The 21,060-nt window shown below is 41.6% G+C and overlaps 1 protein-coding gene across 4 annotated transcripts in view; it reads left to right on the top strand.

Moving 5' to 3' along the window:
• The window catches only part of MCU (mitochondrial calcium uniporter), a 245,977-nt gene that overhangs the window by 209,128 nt on the left and 15,789 nt on the right, over positions 1 to 21,060 (top strand). For all 4 annotated transcript variants that reach the window (XM_036998965.2, XM_036998967.2, XM_036998966.2 and 1 more), the window contains 2 exons: positions 5,286 to 5,446; positions 7,310 to 7,513. In XM_036998965.2, the coding sequence (XP_036854860.1) occupies positions 5,286 to 5,446; positions 7,310 to 7,513 (365 nt within the window). The remainder of the gene's footprint in view (positions 1 to 5,285; positions 5,447 to 7,309; positions 7,514 to 21,060) is intronic.

The raw sequence follows: 21,060 nt of genomic DNA, 5'->3' as shown, positions 1-21,060 counted from the left end.
CCTATTTTTCTTTTCTCTGTTTATAAATAGCATTTTGTGAATAAAAATGCTCTATGAGTGTTGTATGACTAAACCTTGATTTCATGTACTTCTACCAAGCATGGAGATTAAAGGCCTTATTCACATAGGATCTTACATAGCCACATTTAATGTTTATATGGGATTAGCAGTCTGTAGGTACTATGGATAATTAAGTATTGACAACCCTTCTACCCAACTCCAAAATTGAAAGGGAAGAGACAGAAAAAACTGAAATGAAATGAGGGGGCAAGTCATAGCAGTAAGGCTAGTTGCAAGGTCCATTGCATTCTTTTACCATAGCTAATAAAGCTGGATTCCCGTTTGACCACTGCAAAATGAGAGGAATAAGTATGTTAGCAATTAGGTAATTTCAGAACCTAATCTAAACCTATAATGAAAGGAAGAATATGGAAAGGGAGCACAAAAATCCTTTTATCCCAGTCCATGTTGAAGTAGTAATTAACTACCTTCCTCTTATTATTGGGGAACAAGAGAATATACCCTGTATCTCTGTTTTTCAAAGTTTTTGTGCTAAGGAGAATCATTTTGATTGGCACTTAGCCCTTTTCTCCATTTATCCATCCAGAGGATATTGAAGACATTGCTTCTCTCTTAATAATGTAAATAATTTGAGAGGGAAGGTTGAACAGGAAAACCAAATACCAACAATAATGAATGCCTTGCCACAAACTCAAATATCCCAAATCCTTCCCAAACCATTTTAGTAGCTCAAAAGAATTCTTAATCCCTATTATGTTAGCATATCTCCCTACCTTTTTGTACCTTAATTTTCCTGGCACTGATGACATGTGCAGAATCATTAATAAACATCTCACTGTATTTTTCATGAATCATACACAAATCATCCAAAAGTGTTGTTAAGCTATTAACAGATTGATCTTCCCTCTTTCTATAATTTCATCTCCAAATATGTTAATACACTTCTCAGGGTCAAGATTTGAAGTTTTTGTTTTCCTCCACTGTGACAATACCTTGGAACCATATTCTCCTGTCAAGAAAATCTAACAAAATAGAGCTGAGTCCCTTGAATTTGCCAGGGCTTTACCAATACCTGATCAGAAAGAAAACAACTCTTGTGTTCAGCCAGGTCTAGAGTTGGACATCTATTAGATTGGTCTCTTATGAATTATCATTTATGGTCTTCTTATTGCTGTTAGAAGGTATGTAGTTGCACATTAAATATATTTTTATTTGTTCTGAATAGGTAATACATTTACAAGGTTCAGCTGCCGAAGTCAAAGAATGTATGGGTAAACGTTTTCTCATCACTATTCCACAGCCACCCTTTTCTCCTGCATACCAGCAATCACACTGGTTCTTAGTTTATGTTTCCTACCAGAGATAGTGCACTCATAAGCAAATAGCAATGCATAATCTTTTTTCCCTTTTTATGCAGATAATAGCATATCATATTGTCTTGCCAATGGGTTTCAGCCCTGGGTAAGTTCGCTATGGATTCAGTGTAACCAAAGAAATTGACAGCAAAATGTTCTTTGGGGTGAAAGGGTTATACCCAACTTTATTTCCAGGTGGCAGGTCAGTCACTAGAATCCCATTCCCTCAGAGCGAGTCTGTATGCAGTAAGCCAGTCTCTGCTTCTGGGCCCCTCTGTCCGTACAGCCGTCCTCTGGGCCTCTCTGCACAGTCATCACACACAGCCATCCCTTGGGCCTCTGTCCTCGGTGCTGCCACCACTCCAGCCTCTGCTCTGCTTTTCTGCAGCCTTGCAGCTCTGCAACCGTGTCAAGCCCAGAGCACTGAGCAGAGCTCTTTTTATAGAGTCAGCAGCCATGTTTTGCCCACAGGTGTGCAGTGAGCTAGTCAACCAGGGCCAGGTGAGAATCCTGGAACTCTCATTTTATCCACACATACATACTGTTTGTTCAGTCAAGGTTCATTTGGGGAAACAATCACATGAACATTATGGAATAAAAGATTTATTATAGGAATGAAATTTCCACAAGTGTAGATGAAGCTGCAGAGGAGAGAGGTAAGAATCTGAAAAGGGGAACATGGAAGGTCAGAGAAATGTTACTAATTTTGAAGTGATAGCACAGGTGGACAAATCCAAGCTTGCCAAGGAACCTGGAAATTCAGATGCATCCAACTGCAAGGTTAGGACTGTAAAGGAGGGCTGATAGAGAAATCCCTAGGACAGTGTTAACAAATACAACTTTCAGTGAAAATGAAACTGTTCCATTTCTGCACTATCCAATATTGTAGCCTGTAATTGAGCACTTGAAATGTGGCTAGTGTGACTGAGGAACTGAATTTTAAATTGTATTCCATTTTAATCTTAAGTTGAAATGGGCACATGTGGCTAGTCTTTACTGTTTTGAAGAGCACAGCTGTAAAAGGCTGTGTCTGTTTGGGGTCTTGGATTTGCTGGTAACCAGCAGAGGTGGCTATTGAGAAAAAAGCTGGTTGCAGAACAGAGAACAAGCACAAGGTAGTATCTATGGGCACCTCTCCATCTGTTTTCTCACTACTAAAAACCATAACAATCTTCAAAGTAAAATGTCTTCAGCTTCTCTTCTGCTTTCCAAAATCTCCCTTGATTTGGTTAACTCTCATTCAAACCACACAGGGAAAGGTATTTTGAGAAACAATTCTAGTTTAGCCAGATTGACAAGATATAAAACCACCATACTGCTTTTCTTACCTAACAGTATATTCTGAAGATATTGACATAACAGTACATAAAGAATTCTTCATTCTTTTTCACAACTGCTATGTATTACATTGTATGAACATATATCACCATTCACTTAACTGCTAATTTTATAATTTATTGACAGACTTATGTTGTTCTGTTTTTTCACTATAGTATATATTGTAGCATCTTGAATATGTATCACTTAGGAAGTATGGGAGTACATATGTTCCAAAAATACCTAGAACTGGAAGTACTGTGTCAAAGGGTATATGGATCAAAAAGTTAAGTTTTAGAAAGAAATAGTAAAAGTGCTGAGAGAATCAAAATAAATATTTTTATAAACTTTTAATGAGAAGGACCTTCCTGACTATAACATAAAACCCAAAAGCCATAAAAGAAAAGATTGATACAAAAAATAAATTTTCTACATAGCAGAACCCATAATATGAATATTAATTTTTAAACTAACAAGTCTGCAATGAATGTTCTAATAGAAACTTTACTTTTTTGTAAAACAAATATCAACCCTAATTTCAGATTTTGTAGACTTTATCATTATGATTTTCCATACATATTTGATCATTAACATGTCCATGCTTCATTAGGAAAAGGAAGAAATCCTATTTAGCTTTGCTTGCTTCCCTTCTTTCCCTCCCTCTTTCTTTCCTTCCCTTCCATCCCTTCTTCTCTTCCTGGCTCCCTCCCTCATTTCCTCCTTGGACTTCTAAGCAAGTATAGTACAATTGTGGTATTGCAAGTTGGAGTGGAAAAAGAAAGGGCATAGGATAGGAAAGTCATTGGACTGCCGATCAGATCTTTTTCTACTTCCTAAACTCTGCAACTTTTTAATGATATTATTAGACTTCATTAAGAAGAGGAACCACCTAACATTTGATTTTTTTTTTTCCTTCCACAGTGACTAGATCAGTATCTAGTACAAAAAATGTTTTCTAATCTTACATCTCTAAGATTCAAGTTCCTCATTTATAAATTGTGGGCACCAAACTTATTCATAGTGGTATTGTGAGGATAACATATGTGTGAAAGGATTTTGTTAACCATAGATAATTGACGCCTGCTTAAGAAATTGTCTTTTTGAAAGAGGACCAAGCTTTCAAGAGAAATATTAATGCTGATATAAGAAGCATTTTTACTCAGCTTCAGGCCTAGGGGGTCAGGTGACATAGACTCTACCACTTCACTGTAACATTCTAGACAAGTGAAGTCTAAATTGCCTTCTAGAAGCTTTTTTGTTCCTGCTCCCACCCCCTTGGCCCTGGACAGCATGGGGAGGCTTTGGCCCTCCCTGCCAGCCCTGAGCCAGGTACCACCACTGTTAAGAAAACTCTATCAGAAATGCAACTGGTTTCTCCAAAAAAAAAAAAAAAATGGCAATTTCCTCTTCTGGTAACTTTGGAAAGTATAAAGCCATATGCAAATGTGAGCTCCAACTTCAGTGCATTAGACAACCCTGCTGACATAGATGATTTAAAGAACTCAAAGTCTTCCTTGTTTTATCTGTGGCCATTAATTCAGCACAGTTACTCAGGCATGCAACATACTGTGCAAGATGCTGTATCACATTTTACTTTATCAGCTCTTCTCTAATGCAATTTGCTACCCTTATTTGAATTTTTTTATTAATTGAATTTTTGTGGTAACTATACTAGAGGACATCCTTAACTAATATTTGAAATGCATGGCTATTTTTGACTTTGGCTTATAGCTAATTCTGACTGGGGCTTATTTTGATTTAGAAGAGGGCTGACCTAACAAAATATCACATTTAAGGCTAGGAGTCTAAAGCAAAAGCTTCATTTTGTGTCCTTTTTTTTGAAAAATTCTTTGACAGCATAAAGCAGCCAATTCTTTATTAGATTCTCAAACACAATTTTTAGATTTCTAGAAATACATACTACTCGAAGAGGATATTGAATCAAAGAATTTAATCTTCCCAATCATTCTCATAAATTCTTGCCCTTTAGAGCATGATATTGAGACCCAAACAGCTTCTCTGTATCTTTCCCCAATAAGAATAAATAAAAGTTGGCATGCTAGGGATAAGGTGTATGGGGGCTAAGATTATTTTGATATTTTATTTATACCTTTGTATTTGCAAATTTGAAATACTGTGTATTTTTTCTCAGATGTTACTACTAAAGGGAAAAAAAATCACCAGTTAAAATGGCAAGACCACAGATAAATTATAGATCAGCATTTTAACAAGCATAATAATCAAATTGATTCTGAACCTTTCTACTACGTTTTAACATACTACTTTAAATTATTTGTTTTTCTAATGAAGAAGATTATTTGTAGCTTCATTTGTGTCATTTAGACTTCCAAGAATATAATGGTAGCTGTTGGTTTCAAAATTTCAACTTGCCCATATATGAATTTACTTCCTAGGATTTGTGGGCACCTCCTTTTTTAAAAAGAATTATCACTGTCCTGCAGTTTTACATTGAAGGTGGGATTCCTGTAGTGGATGAATCTGTCTTGTTCTTATCATTGTCTAATAGCCCCAAGAAAAGCAACTCTTCATTTAAGGCATACAGTTTTTAAAAATCTAACCCCTTTCTTTCAGATCTCTTAAGCCACGAAAATGCTGCAACACTAAGTGATGTAAAGACACTTGTCCAGCAGCTATACACCACGCTGTGCATCGAGCAACACCAGTTAAACAAGGAAAGGGAGCTCATCGAAAGATTAGAAGATCTCAAAGAGCAGCTGGCACCTTTGGAGAAGGTGAAGATTCAAATCTCAAACTTTCCTCTTCACTGGTATTTCTTTCCAGAGGATATGTATTTGTGTTATTCCCTCTGAGTTTTATGTAATTGAGTTGTGTTGATCAAATTATTCCACTAGTTTTGGGGACTCAACCATAAGAAAGTTCCAATCAAAGGAGAACTTAAAAAGGAATAGTTTAGAGCCTTGATTGTGGACTTAGAGCTTTGAGGTCTAAGTGTCTGCCCTTAACCAGTCTTATCAACTTTAAAACAAAAATTGGAAAGATTGCTGATCAAGAAAAGATCTGAGTATAGTGGATATTGACTTTAGCCAAGTTAAGAATTAGTATTATATGGAATATTATGCAGCTGTTTAAAATGATTCAGCTCTAATATGCTGTAAAAAGTATCTGTATTTCCTAAAAAGTAAATCAAAACAGTGTGCATATTAGTATATACTATGATTCAATTTTTAAATGTTATGTATGTATATAAATGTATGTATTTATACATTTATCAATATTTATATAAATGCACATAATGTGTGTGTACATACACACAAAGGAAAAAATCAAAAATAATATATTCCAAAATGCTAAGAGTAATAGGATTATAATGCTTTTTTTCTTTAGATTTTTTTAATGTTTTTCAGTGAATACCATCCTTATTTTTTAATGATGATACAAATATTTCCATTTTAAGAAATTAGACTATATACTAGAGATTAAGAAAAGGAACAAATCTTAATATTCTGCTTTTTCTGATTTCTTTAAAAATAATGAACACATGTCTCAAGTTTGTTCTCAATAAATTTAAGACCATTAGAAATGTGATAAGTTGAACTGTTGTGAAAGGGGAAAATATTTAAATTTGATGTTTTCAAAATGTAAAGCATTTTTTTAATATAGCAAATATAACAAAGTTATCATCCTATGTGCTGGGAATTGATAAGTATTTTTCCTGTTTTCTGATGTTTAAGTGAACAACTCCATAGTGAAGTTAATGATGATTTGTAGATCATAGCTTGAGCTCAGTTGTTCTTGTCAGGTCCCCCTTGCCTCTGACCCACAGATTTGGGGGGAATGTGATGGAATGCTGAAGATCTGAAAGGCCAGCCAGGGTACTCAAGGCATCACAGCACAAGAGTAATGCCGAAAAGGCACTCCTTATATGTATTGAGCAAATGAACTTAAACATATAAAGAATTCTGAGTAGGGGGCTCAACACATGATAAATGCACAATCATTATCTGACCTTGAGTCTAGCCCTAGGGCGTGGTGCTCCTCAAGGATACTGAAACCATGTGAGGGCAGTCAGGAGTTGTAGGAACTGTTTTGGCTCTAATCATTCTGTTGTAGGAAGAATAATCAAGTCATATGTACTTGTACATTTGATTTCTGTTCTACTTGATTTGTGTATTAATCCCATTAATCCCACAGTTCTGAATAGCAGAGTCCATGCTCTGACTCACTGTGCTGTTCTGTCCCCTGGTTAGCCCTCTGAGTAAAAATTGGTGATAGATTAAATCTTGTATGCTACAGGGAGAGAACGCTGAAAAATGTTCTTATTTCCCTCTTATAAAGAAGAGAATCTCATAGCTGGATGAAGAGCTGTTAAAACGAACTTACTCACTACCATATTTTCACATCTTTCTAGGGTGAAATATAAAACACAAGTGTCCTTAAAAAACATTACTCCAGTAAATTATTTTTTCAATGAAAACTACAGGTACTATTTAAGAAGACAAGCTATATTCACTACAATTCAGACTAATATGTCTTGATTATGAGTCCTGTTTCTTTAGTAAACAGGATAGTTTAAGAATTTAAGATAATTCTATGTGAGACTATCTTATGTTTGATCTATCATTTGTGCCGTATAGGTACGAATTGAGATTAGCAGAAAAGCTGAGAAGAGGACCACTTTGGTGCTATGGGGTGGGCTTGCCTACATGGCCACACAGTTTGGCATTTTGGCCCGGCTTACCTGGTGGGAATACTCCTGGGACATCATGGAGCCAGTCACCTACTTCATCACTTATGGAAGTGCCATGGCAATGTATGCATATTTTGTAATGACACGCCAGGTAAGAAGCCTTCAAGTAACTTTTTATGAGATAGTAATGGCATTTTGGTTGTCAAAGTAGTTCTCTTTCCTCTTGTGTTCCTTCTTGGGCCAGTTCCGCACCATGGGTGTATGTGCACGTGCACATGCATGCCAATTATGTTAGGTACTCTTCTATCTGCTAAAGATAGGAAGATAGATGAAAGACATGGCTTTGGCCCTCATGAAGCTCACAGACTTTAAAGAGAAATATATAAATCATATAATTCAGAAAAATATATTACAATAAGTTAGAAAATAAGAGGGCAAAGGAGAAGAATTATCAGCTATAGGATAGCTTGTCAGCTAATGGCTTTTTATGTACTACGTAATTAATTTACCTGTCACGGGTAGTCCCAAACTTTTTGTTTTCATTGAATTTTTGGCATGGGGAATTGCTGATAACCAATCAAATAGCTATAAACTCTGGGCTACTTCTAAGTATGTTAAGAGTATAGGTGGGTTTTTTTGTTGTTTTTCATGGAGAGATGTGAAAATTAGATATCCAATCACTTTATACACCTGGCCTGTTCTTTATCAGCCAGGACTCATTTATTAAATATCAATATCTGGAACTAATTTTTGTTGCCGGTGCTATGTTTTTAGTAGCTTGAAAATCCCTAGTGCCTCCTTAGGAAGTATGAAGGTTTTATTGTCACTTACTATTTATTTATTTATTTTTTATTAAAGTATATTTGATATACAATCTTATATTGGTTTCAAGTATTCAACACAGTAGTTCATAAGTTACCCAGTTATTAAATCCTCAACCCCACTAATGCAGTTACTGTCTTTCAACATTGGAAGATGTTACAGAATCATTGGCTGTATTCTCCATGTTTTACTACCATCCCCATGACCAACTTAATATGATTCAGAATTTTTGTGCCCTTTTATCCCCCTCACTCTCCCTATCCAGCCATCTACCCCAATCCCTCCCTGTGGTAAACACCAGGCACTTCTCAGTATCTGTGAGTCTACTGCTGTTTTGTTCATTTTGTTTTGTTTTGTTTTTAGATTCCACAAATAAGTGAAATCATGTGGTATTTGTCTTTCGCTGCCTGGCTTATTTCAATTAGTATAATACCATCTAGGTCCATCCATGTCATCTCAAATGGCAGTATTTCTTTCTTTTTTATGCTGAATAATATGCCATTGTGTATATGTACGACATCTTCTTTATTCATGCATCTATTCATGGACACTTTGGTTGCCTCCATATCTTGGGTATTGTAAATAATGAGGCAGTTGACATAGGAGTTCATATATCTTTTCAAATCAGGGGTTTTGTTTTCTTTGGGTAAATTCTTAGAAGTGGAATTACTAGGTCATATATTATTTCTGTTTTTAGTTTTTTGACAAAATTCCTTACTGCTTTCCACAGTGGCTACACCAATTTACATTCCCACCAACAGTGTGTGAGGGTTACCATTTCTCCACATCCTCGCCAGCATTTGTTATTTCTTGTCTTTGGATAGTGGCCATCCTAATAATGTGAGATGATATCTCATTGTGGTTTTAATTTGCATTTCCCTGATGATTAGCAATGTGGAGCATCTTTTCATGTGCCTGTTGGCCATCCGAATTTCTTCTTTGAGAAATGTCCATTCGGGTCCTCTGCCCATTTTTTAATTGGGTTATTTGTTTTTTGAGTTTTGAGGTATATGAGCTCTTTATATATTTTGAATGTTAAACCCCTATTGGTTAAATCATTTATGAATATATTTTCTCCCATAGGTTGCCTTTTTGTTCTGTTGATGGTGTCCTTTGCTGTACAGAAGCTATTTAGTTTGATGTAGTCCCACTTGTTCATTTTTTGTTTTGCTTGCCTTGCCCAAAGAGAAATGTCCAGGGAAAAATTGCTCATACTTATGTTCAAAAGATTTTTGCCTATGTTTTATTCTAAGAGTTATATGGTTTCATGTCTTATATTTAAGTCTCTAATACATTTCAAGTTTACTTTTGTGTATGGAGTTAGACACAAAATCCAGCTTTATTCTCTTGCATGTAGCTGTCCAGTTTTCCCAACACCAGTTGTTGAAGAAACTCTCCTCCACATTGGATATTCATGTCTCCTTTATTGTATATTAATTAACCATATATGCATGGGTTTATTTCTGGGCCCCCCTGCTAGTTTGTTGTTAGTATATAGGAATGCAACAGATTTCTGTATATTAATTTTGTATCCTGCAACTTTACTGAATCCAGTTATTAATTCTAATAGTTCTTTGATGGAGTCGTTAGGGTTTTATATATATATATATATGTAGTATTATGTCATCTGCAAATAGATGACAGTTCAATTCCTTACCAATTTGGATGCCTTTTATCTCTTTGTATTGTCTGATTGCTGTGGCGGGGGCCTACAGTACTATGTTGAATAAAAGTGGTGAGAGTAGATATCCTTCTCTTGTTTCCTGATCTTAGAAGAAAAGCATTCAGTTTCTCACCATGGATTATGATGTTAGCTGTGGGTTTGTCATATGTGACCCTTATTATGTTGAGGTACATACCTTCTATACCCATTTTTTGTGCAGAGTTTTTATCATGAATGGATGTTGAGTTTTGTCAAATGCTTTTTCAGCATCTATTGAGATGATCATGTGGTTTTTATCCTTCTTTTTGTTAGTGTGGTGTACATGTTGATTGATTTACAAATACTGTACCATCCTTGCATGCCTGGAGTAAATCCCACTTGGTTGTGATTGTTGAGCCTTTTGATCTATTTTTTAATTTTGTTTGCTAATGTTTTGTTGAGGATTTTTGCATCTATGTTCATCAGGGATATAGGTCTATAGGTTTCTTTTTTTGTGGTGTCTTTGTCTGGTTTTGGTATTAGAGTGATGCTGGCCTTATAGAATAAGTTTGGAAGTATTCCCTTCCTCCTGTTCTATTTTTTGGACTACTTTAAGAAGGATTGGTATTAGCTCTTCTTTAAGTATTTGGTAGAATTCAGCTGTGAAACTGTCTGGTACTGGAATTTAGTTTGTTGGGAGAGATTTTTGATTACCAGTTCAATTTCATTATTGGTAATTGGTCTGTTCAGATTTTCTTTTTCTTCCTGGGTCAGTCTTGAAATGTTCTTTTCTAGGAATTTGTCAGTTTCTTCTAGGTTGTCCCAATTTGTTGGCATGTAATTTTTCATAGAATTCTCTGATAATTCTTTGTATTTCTGTATTATCACTTATTATTATATATGTGATGTCACCACAGACCCAACCTCTCATGATAAAAACATTTAAAATAGCTGAGACATAAGCTTTTCCTGTTTTCTTAGGTATCAGATAAAAACTTGTGAATTGCTTCTTTTGCAATCTAAGTGGCTGCTGCTAAACATGGCGTTTTGTTTCTGTTATATCAGTCCTCATAGTTCTATTTACATGTGGGAAAATGAAAGCCTAAGAATATTATTTAACCTTTCTGGGGCTTCCAAACGTGTCTGGTAGAGAAGAGAGACAGCAAACTGTGTTCCGCTGTTGTTTGTCCAGAGTCTCCAGCACCTAGTCCCATTACGGGCGCACACTAGTCACTCTGTGTGAACAGAACTGAACAATCAGATCAGTTATATCAAATCACAGCTCTGGACATAGCTTGTATATGTCTATCTGTCCTTCCCTCTCCTCTCTTCCCTCTCTCTTAAATGCATACCCCTTAAATGGGTTTTTTATTAATCTATTGATAGAAGTCCAAACTCCTTAACCTGATACTCATAACTGGTTGCTATCTATATTTCTCAAATGTCTGTCAACTCCTGTGTATATGTACTATGTGTTCAAAACAAACCAAATTTTATTCTTTATTCCTTCCAAACACCATGTTAGTCCTTACTTCATATCATTCTATCAACTGGAAAAGTTCTACCTGTCATGTTTCAAGATTTACTTAAATGCTTACCTTTCATGAACCTTTGACCAGTTCCTTAAGGCCAACTCTCCCTCTTCTAAATTCCTGTAGCACCTGGTGCCTCTCTTTCACTCATTCTATGCTATCTTGTATTATAATTATTCATGTATACTATTTTTTTCCCTCTACTAGATAATGATATCTTTTGAGGCTAGGCATTGTTTTACTCAGTTTTTATTTCCCTACCATACCTAATACTTCTGTCCTTATATCTTTAATAGCCTATCTGTCCTGCTAGTTAAATGCTGTACTTCTGTGATTCTCAAAGCATTTTTGCTGCCCCTAAGCTACAAGCTGCAAAATAGCAGTAGCAAACAATTAAGGAATTTGTGAATAAGGAAACAGTGACCAAATGAAATGTAAAAAGAGTTTCTTAGGGAGGGGAGCCGGGATGGCGGCGTGAGTGGAGCAGTGGAGGTCTCCTCCCAGGGACACGTGGAGCTGTGGGAATATGGCAGAGAGGGGTCTTCCTAGGGTGGAGACCACGGGACGCAGGACAGCATCCAGACCACATCCACACCTGCGGGAGCCCAGCGCCTTGTGAAGGGGGTGGGGTACGGGCCCCGGCCCGGCGGGACCCGAGCGCCCCTCCCCCCGGCTCCCGGCGGGTGGAGAGAAACCGGAGCAGTTTTTTTTTTTTGGCGAGCGCTTTTTGGAAGCCTTAGAGGGACGGGCCCCCGTTGCTGGGGAGGCAGGGTGGCGGGACCGGTGAGGAGGTGCCTGGGAACGGCGCCGGAGGACAAAGAATATCCCGTGTTTCTCCCTGCGAGACCTGGGGGCGGGTGCCTGAGACCGGTGTCTGAGGACGGAGGAGGTCGCGCGTTTTTCCCCTTTTTTTTTTTTCTCTTTTTGGCAAGCGCTTTTTGGAAGCCTTGAAGGGACGGGGACCCCAGTGCTAGGGAGGCACGGTGGCGGGACTGGTGAGCGGGTGGCTGGGACCGGCGCCTGAGGACAAGGAATATCCCCCGTTTTTCCCTGCGGGACCGGTGGGCGGGTGCCTGGGACCGGCACTTGAGGACAGAGGAAATCGCGCGTTTTTCACCTTTTTTTTTTCTCTTTTCTGCGAGTGCTTTTTGGAAGCCTAAGGGGGACGGGGACCCCGGTGCTGGGGAGGCAGGGCGGCGGGACTGGTGAGCGGGTGCCTGGGACCGGCACCTGAGGACAAAGAATATCCCGCATTTTTCCCTGTGGGACTGGTGGGTGGGTGCCTGAGACCAGCACCTGAGGACGGAAGAAATCGCGCGTTTTTCCCCTTTTTTTTTCTCTCTTTTTGCCAAGTGCTTTTTGGAAGCCTTGAAGGGGCGGGGGCCCCGGTGCTGGGGAGGCGGGGCGGCGGGACTGGTGGGCGGGTGCGTGGGACCAGTGCCTGAGGACCAAGAATATTGGGCGTTCCTTCCCTGCGGGACCGGTGGGTGGGTGCTTTTTGGGGGCCTTGGAAGGACAGGGACCCTGGTGCTAGGGAGACAGGGCAGCAGGACCAGTGCGCGGGTGCCTGGGACCGGCACCTGAGGAAAAAAAAAAGAAAAATCGCGTGTTTTTTCTTTTTTTTTTCCTTTCTGTTCCCTCTCTCATTGTTGCTGTTGTTGTTTTGGTTTGGAGAGTGCTTTTTGGAAATCTTAAAGGGGCAGGACAGGTCACTTAGACCAGAAGCAGGGAATCTGGGGATCTCTGGGCACTCTAACCCCCTGGGCAGCAGGGAGCACAGGGGCCCCTTACGGAGATAAATGGTCTCCTGGCTGCTCCCCCTCTAACGGGGCTCCACCATTTTGGAGGAACAGCCCCAGCCAGGCCAAGCCCACAGCAACAGTGGAGATAAACCCCAAAGCAACTGGGCAGGAAGCAGAAGCCCTGTCTGCGCACAGCTGCCCAGCACAAGCCACTGGAGGTCGCTATTCTCCCAGGAAAAGGCTGCAGGCCAACAGGAGGGGAGGCTCTTCCAGCGGTCACTTGTACCAGCTCTGCGGACTATCTCTATCACCATGAAAAGGCAAAACTACGGGCAGACAGGGATCGCAGGGACAGCGCCTGAGAGGGAGACAGACCTAACTAGTCCTCCTGAAAAAGAATTCAAAATAAAAATCATGAACATGCTGACAGAGATGCAGAAAAAAATGCAAGAGCAATGGGATGAGATGCAGAGAAAAATGCAAGAGCAGTGGGATGAGATGCAGAGAAAAATGCGAGAGCAGTGGGATGGGGTCCGGAGGGAGATCACAGATGTCAGGAGGGAGATCACGGAAGTGAAGCAATCCCTGGAAGGATTTATAAGCAGAATGGATGGGATGCGGGAGGCCATTGAAGGAATAGAAGCCAGAGAACAGGAACGTATAGAAGCTGACGTGGAGAGAGATGGAGGGATCTCCAGGAATGAAACAACACTAAGAGAAATATGTGACCAATACAAAAGGAAAAACATTCGTATTATAGGGATACCAGAAGAGGAAGAAAGAGGAAAAGGGATAGAAAGTGTCTTTGAAGAAATAATTGCTGAAAACTTCCCCAAACTGGGGGAGGAAATAATCGAACAGACCATGGAATTATACAGAACCCCCAACAGAAAGGATCCAAGGAGGACAACACCAAGACACATAATAATTAAAATGGCAAGGATCAAGGACAAGGAAAGAGTTTTAAAGGCAGCTAGAGAGAAAAAGGTCACCTATAAAGGAAAACCAATCAGGCTAACATCAGACTTCTCAACAGAAACCCTACAGGCCAGAAGAGAATGGCATGATATACTTAATGCAATGAAACAGAAGGGCCTTGAACCAAGGATACTGTATCCAGCACGACTATCATTTAAATATGATGGTGGGATCAAACAATTCCCAGACAAGCAAAAGCTGAGGGAATTTGCTTCCCACAAACCACCTCTACAGGGCATCCTACAGGGACTGCTCTAGATGGGAGCACCCCTAAAAAGAGCACAGAACAAAACACACAACATATGAAGAAGGGAGGAGGAGGAATAAGAAGGGAGAGAAGAAAAGACTCTCCAGACAGTGTATATAACAGCTCAATAAGCGAGCTAAGTTAGGCAGTAAGATACTAAAGAAGCTAACCTTGAACCTTTGGTAACCACGAATCTAAAGCCTGCAATGGCAATAAGTACATATCTTTCAATAGTCACCCTAAATGTAAATGGACTTAATGCACCAATCAAAAGACATAGAGTAATAGAATGGATAAAAAAGCAAGACCCATCTATATGCTGCTTACAAGAAACTCACCTTAAACCCAAAGATAAGCATAGACTAAAAGTCAAGGGATGGAAAAACATATTTCAGGCAAACAACAGTGAGAAGAAAGCAGGGGTTGCAGTACTAATATCAGACAAAATAGACTTCAAAACAAAGAAAGTAACAAGAGATAAAGAAGGCCACTACATAATGATAAAGGGCTTAGTCCAACAAGAGGATATAACCATTCTAAATATATATGCACCCAATACAGGAGCACCAGCATATGTGAAGCAAATACTAACAGAACTAAAGAGGGAAATAGACTGCAATGCATTCATTGTAGGAGACTTCAACACACCACTCACCCCAAAGGATAGATCCACTGGGCAGAAAATAAGTAAAGACACACAGGCACTGAACAACACACTAGAACAGATGGACCTAATAGACATCTATAGAACTTTACATCCAAAAGCAACAGGATATACATTCTTCTCAAGTGCACATGGAACATTCTCCAGAATAGACCACATACTAGCTCACAAAAAGAGCCTCAGTAAATTCCACAATATTGAAATTCTACCAACCAATTTTTCAGACCACAAAGGTATGAAAGTAGAAATAAATTCTACAAAGAAAACAAAAAGGCTCGCAGACACATGGAGGCTTAACAACATGCTACTAAATAATCAATGGATCAATGAACAAATCAAAATAGAGATCAAGGAATGTATAGAAACAAATGACAACGGCAACGCTGAGCCCCGGCTTCTGTGGGGTGCAGCGAAAGCGGTCTTAAGAGGAGAGTATGTGGCAGTCCGGGCACACTTGAAGAAGGAAGAACAATCCCAAATGAATAGTCTAACATCACAATTATTAAAACTGGAAAGGGAAGGACAAATGAGGCCTGGAGTCAGCAGAAGGAGGGACATAATAAAGATCAGAGAAGAAATAAACAAAATTGAGAAGAATAAAACAATGGCAAGAATCAACGAAGCCAAGAGCTGGTTCTTTGAGAGAATAAACAAAATAGATAAGCCTCTGGCCCAACTTATTAAGAGAAAAAGAGAGTCAACACAAATCAACATAGTCAGAAATGAGAATGGAAAAATCACGACAGACTCCACAGAAATACAAAGAATTATTAAAGACTACTATGGGGACCTGTGTGCCAACAGGCTGGAAAACCTAGAAGAAATGGACGACTTCCTGGAAAAATACAACCTCCCAAGACTGACCAAGGAAGAAACACAAAAGTTAAACAAACCAATTACAAGCAAAGAAATTGAAACAGTAATCAAGGAACTACCCGGGGGCAGGACCCCGGGGCCGGACGGATTTGCCTCGGGGTTTTGTCGGACACACGGAGAGGACATGGTGCCCATTGTCCTTGGAGTGTTCCGCAAAATAGAGGAAGAGGGGGTGCTCCCAGGCTCATTCTATGAAGCCGGCATCACCCTGGTGCCAAAACCAGGCAAAGACCCCACCAAAAAAGAAAATTACAGACCAATATCCCTGATGAACGTAGATGCAAAAATACTCAATAAAATATTAGCAAACAGAATTCAACAGTATATCAAAAGGATCGTGCACCATGACCAGGTGGGGTTCATCCCAGGGATGCAGGGATGGTACAACATTCGAAGGTCCATCAACGTCATCCACCACATCAACAAAAGGAAGGACAGGAACCGCATGGTCATCTCCATGGATGCTGAAAAAGCATTTGACAAGATTCAGCATCCATTCATGATAGAAACTCTCGGCGGGATGGGAGTGGAGGGCAAGTACCTCAACATAGTAAAGGCCATATGTGATGGACCCACAGCCAGCATTGTACTGAGCGGCGAGAGGCTGAAGGCATTTCCGCTGGGATCGGGGGCCGGACAGGGATGCCCACTCTCCCCACTGTTATTTGGCATGGTGCTGGGGGTCCTAGCCACGGCAATCAGACGAAACGGAGAGATACGGGGAGTCCAGGTTGGTAAAGAAGAAGTTGGACTGTCACTATTTGCAGATGATATGATACTGTGCATGGAAAGCCCTGAGGACTCCACTCCGGGACTACTAGAACTGGTGTCGGAATGCAGCAGAGTTGCAGGATACAGGGTCAGCACGCAGAGATCTGTGGCTTTCCTATACACTGGCAGCGAATCGGTAGAGAGAGAGGTCGGGAGGGCAGTTCCATTCACCATTGCATCAAAAAGAATAAAATGCCTGGGAGTGGACCTGGCCAAGGAAGTGAAAGACTTGTACTCTGGGAACTACAGGTCACTCTTGGGAGAAATTAAAGGGGACACTAATGGATGGAGGCTCGTCCCATGCTCATGGCTGGGAAGAATTAATATCGTCGGGGTGGCCGTCCTGCCGAGGGCAATGTACGGATTTGATGCGGTCCCTCTCAAATTACCAGCAGCATTCTTCAATGAATTGGAACAAGTAATTCGAAAGTTCATGTGGAGGCACCGAAGACCCCGAGTGGCCAGGGCAATCCTGAGGGGGAGGAGTAGAGTGGGGGGGGTCTCACTCCCCAACTTCGGGCTCTACTGCAGGGCCATGGTAATCGGGACAATTTGGTGCTGGCGCAGGGGCGGGGCCGCAGACCAGTGGAACAGATTGGAGGCCCCGGAAATTAACCCAAACATATATGGTCGGTTGATATTTGATGGAGGAGCCATGGACATACAATGGCAGGGTGGCGGTCTCTTCGACGGGTGGTGCTGGCAGGGCTGGGCGGCTACATGTGGGAGAATGAGGCTGGACCATTGTCTAACCCCATGTACGGAGGTGGACTCAGGATGGATCGAGGACCTGAATGTAAGTCACGGGGCCGTTGAACTCTTGGAAAAAAACATAGGCAGGGACCTCTTGGACATGGACATGGGTGGTCTCTTCTTGGGCATGTCTCCCCGGGCAAGGAGAACAGCAGCGAGGATGAGCAAGTGGGACTACATTGAGCTGAGGGGCTTCTGTGCAGCGAGGGACACCGTCAATAGAGCAAGGAGGAGCCCTACAGTATGGGAGAATGTATTTGAGGGTGACAGATCTGATAGAGGCTTGACGTCCAGAATGTATAGGGAGCTCGCACGCCTCGGCAAACAGGAAACAAGTAGCCCAGTTAAAGGATGGGCGGAGGAACTGAACGGACAGTTCTCCAGAAGGGAGATGCAGATGGCCGAGGGGCACATGGGGAGATGCTCCACATCGCTAATTGTCAGGGAAATGCAAATTGAAGCTACGGTGGGGTGTCACCTCACACCAGTGGGGGTGGCTGCCATCCAAAAGACAAACAACAACGGGTGTTGGCGGGGCTGTGGAGAGGGGGGAGCCCTCCTGCACTGCTGGTGGGAATGTAAATTAGTTCAACCATTGTGGAGGGCGGTGTGGAGGTGCATCAAGGTGCTCGGAGCAGACCTGCCATTTGGCCCAGGAATTCCACTCCTAGGAATTTACCCTAGGAACGCAGCAATCGAGTTTGGGAGGGACGGATGCACTCCTATGTTTGTCGCAGCACTATTTGCAGTGGCCAGGAATTGGAGGCAACCTAGGTGTCCATCTGTAGATGAGTGGATGGGGAGGATGTGGTACATATACACGGTGGAATACTGCTCAGCCATGGGAGGTGGAAGGATCCAACCATTTGCAGCAGCATGGATGGAGCTGGAGAGTATTATGCTCGGTGAGGTAAGCCGGGCGGAGAGAGAGAAATACCGGGTGATTTCGCTCATCTGAGGAGTATGGGAACGGAGGAGGGGCTGAGGGAACAGAGCAGCAGCAGAATTGCAGAACCCAGGGATGGACTGGCAGGTGCCAAGGGGGGGGGGGCTGGGGAGGATGGGTGGGCGGGGAGGGGTGGGGGGGGGGAAGAGGAGGGGGGGTATTGGGATTGGCATGCATGGGGGGGGGGAGGGAGGGGAGGGTGGGCTGCGCGGCGCGGAGGGGACAAGTGGTGACTCTACAGCATTTTGCTGAGCTGGTGGACAGTGGCCGTGGTGTGGTTGTTGGGGGGGACCTGATGTAGGGGAGAGCATGGTGGGCATGGTATTCTTCAGGTAAGTGTAGATTAAAAATTAAAAAAAAAAAAAAAGAAAGAAAGAAAGAAAAGGGGGATTACTCCTTAACAGGATGGAACTGTTGGTGGATCAAAGATCAACGCATGCTTTAAATGTCCTTAATGTTGATCACTTGGGGGGTGTCGGATGGTCAGCTATGGAGGTACTCTTTTCTGATAATATTCCTTTCTCTTAATTAAAAAAAAAAAAAAAAAGGCAGTTACTGTGTGCTGACCTCCAGTGAGTTCTGCACGGTGGTGTGGAGGGCGTGTCGGGGTGTGGGCAGGGGGTCTGTTTGTTTCTACGCAGGGGATCGAGGCCTGGCTTGGATGCCCAGAGAGTGAACTGGGGTGCGGTGTGGGGGGGGGCTTCCGGCATCGGCGCTCTCTGGGGGACTCGTGCCGGGGGATGGTCATCGGGGGGCCTCCGCGGGGATCCGGACGGTGCTGCGGTTGTGGCTGCGTCCAGCCCACCGTCTCCTGGACTTGCCATGGGAAGGAGGGGGGAGATGTCTGGGCTGGCATGTGCATGCAGTGAGACGGCGAATTTGACTGGATCTGTGCTGTTGGGACTCGGCCAGGAGTTGGGAGGGGTGCAAGTTGTAGCACCCCAAAATCTCATGACTATAGACTATCTATGGTTGAAAGAACATGTGGGATGTGGACAGATCCCAGAAATGGGCTGCTTTAATTTGTCTGATGGTTCAGGTGCAGTTGGAAAATATCCATCATATCATAGATAAATTTTCACAAATGCCTAGGGAGCCTAGATGGTTTTCTTGGCTTCACTGGAGATGGCTGGTAATTATAGATTTGCTTTGTTTATGTCACCGTATTCCTATTATGTCAATATGTGTGTGCAAAATAGTTAGTAGTTTAAAACCTATGCATGCTTAGGGTGCTGTACAAGAAGATATGTCAAAGAAATAATCGGTCCTCCCAGGTTTCCTTCATGTGCTACATCTGTGGCTTTTCTTCTTCCTTCCTGGTTGCAAACTTTAAATAGAATTCGTGCCTCATATCGAATTTGCCGAGTATCATAATTCCTCCAGGTGGTGGAGATGCCTCGGGACAGGTGCTGGGCATAGAAGCCACAGGGCATAAATCTGCAAAGAAGTAAAAAGCTAACCTTTGCAAACAATATGGCTTCTCTCTCACTTGCCAACTTTGCATTTCCCTGTATGGCCCCGGAGGATGACTGGTTGGCCAGAGACGGGTGAGATTCCTCAAGGGAGGAACAACCTAAGACAGGCACAGTCGCAGGGGGGCCATCAGGTGAGAATTTGGGGGTCGGCGGAGGTGAGGCTCGGAGCCTCGCCCCCCCTGCTTTGGGAGAGATCTTCTGCATCCGTGGATGTCTTGCTGCCCTTGTCTGGCCTGGATTAGTGCTTGGTCCATGGGCACACGCCTGATCGTCTGATCGTCTGCATTTGCCTTCTTGCAGCGCTAGGCTATGTTTTCTACCTTTGTCTTGCATCTGCCTACCACTTCAGCATTTTATTAAAAATAAAAATAATAGTAATAGTGGGAGGGGTGTGGGATCAACATATAGATCAAGTGCAGGGATCGGATGGGTGTTCATATTTGACCTGGTGGTTTGTAGGTCATGTTGCGTGGTCAAGACCGAAAGTTTCTGTGGTGACTGCCCTTGTACTGTTCACCATGTGGGAATTTGTTCACTCTGTGGGAGTTCGTTCACCATGTAGGAGCTTGTTCGTTGTGCTTCAGAGGATTGGAGACTGGCGAGAGTTGGGCTTGGGATGGATTGATGGTTGTGCATTGAGCGTTGACCCCCCTATACTGAATTTTATTGTTGTTAACAACCATTTGATCAATGAATATGAGAGATGCCCTCTCAGGGAAAAAAAAAAAAAAAAAAAAAAAAAAAAAAAAAAAAAGAGTTTCTTAGGTTAAATATTCTTTTCCATATTCATATCCATGATCAGCACCCATGAAGTAAAACACCTGTTCAATAGCATTTAAACTCTTTTAAATGTGTTACAAGGAAATGTTGCATCTGTTAGCAACCTAAATATATCCCAAGAGCATATTAAGTTCCAAAGAATCTTTATAAAATGACAAGTTCCTAGAAATCATGAAATCAAGTGGAATATTGAATTTTACCAATATTTCAGTGAAACCTGAATACTAGTTTCTACTAAAGGGAGCCTGACAATAAGATCACCATTTTGAACTTACCTCAGCATGCATGTGAACCACCCATCCAATAGCTTAGGCCATGCATTTTCAATGAACGGGATATTGTTAGGGATGAGAGGGGGAGAAAACTGGTGCTTAATGTTGACAGTACATAAACAGGTAGTTAGTATATCTGTAGTAATAAACTTCCATGGGGAAAAGGAGCAATCAGGAAAAAATATCTAAAAAGGCTAC

The sequence above is a fragment of the Manis javanica genome, chromosome 7, assembly GCF_040802235.1.
Source record: "Manis javanica isolate MJ-LG chromosome 7, MJ_LKY, whole genome shotgun sequence".
Classification (NCBI taxonomy): Eukaryota; Metazoa; Chordata; class Mammalia; order Pholidota; family Manidae; genus Manis; species Manis javanica.
Note: the sequence above shows the minus strand (reverse complement) of the source record. Positions and strands in the feature narration are given on the sequence as shown.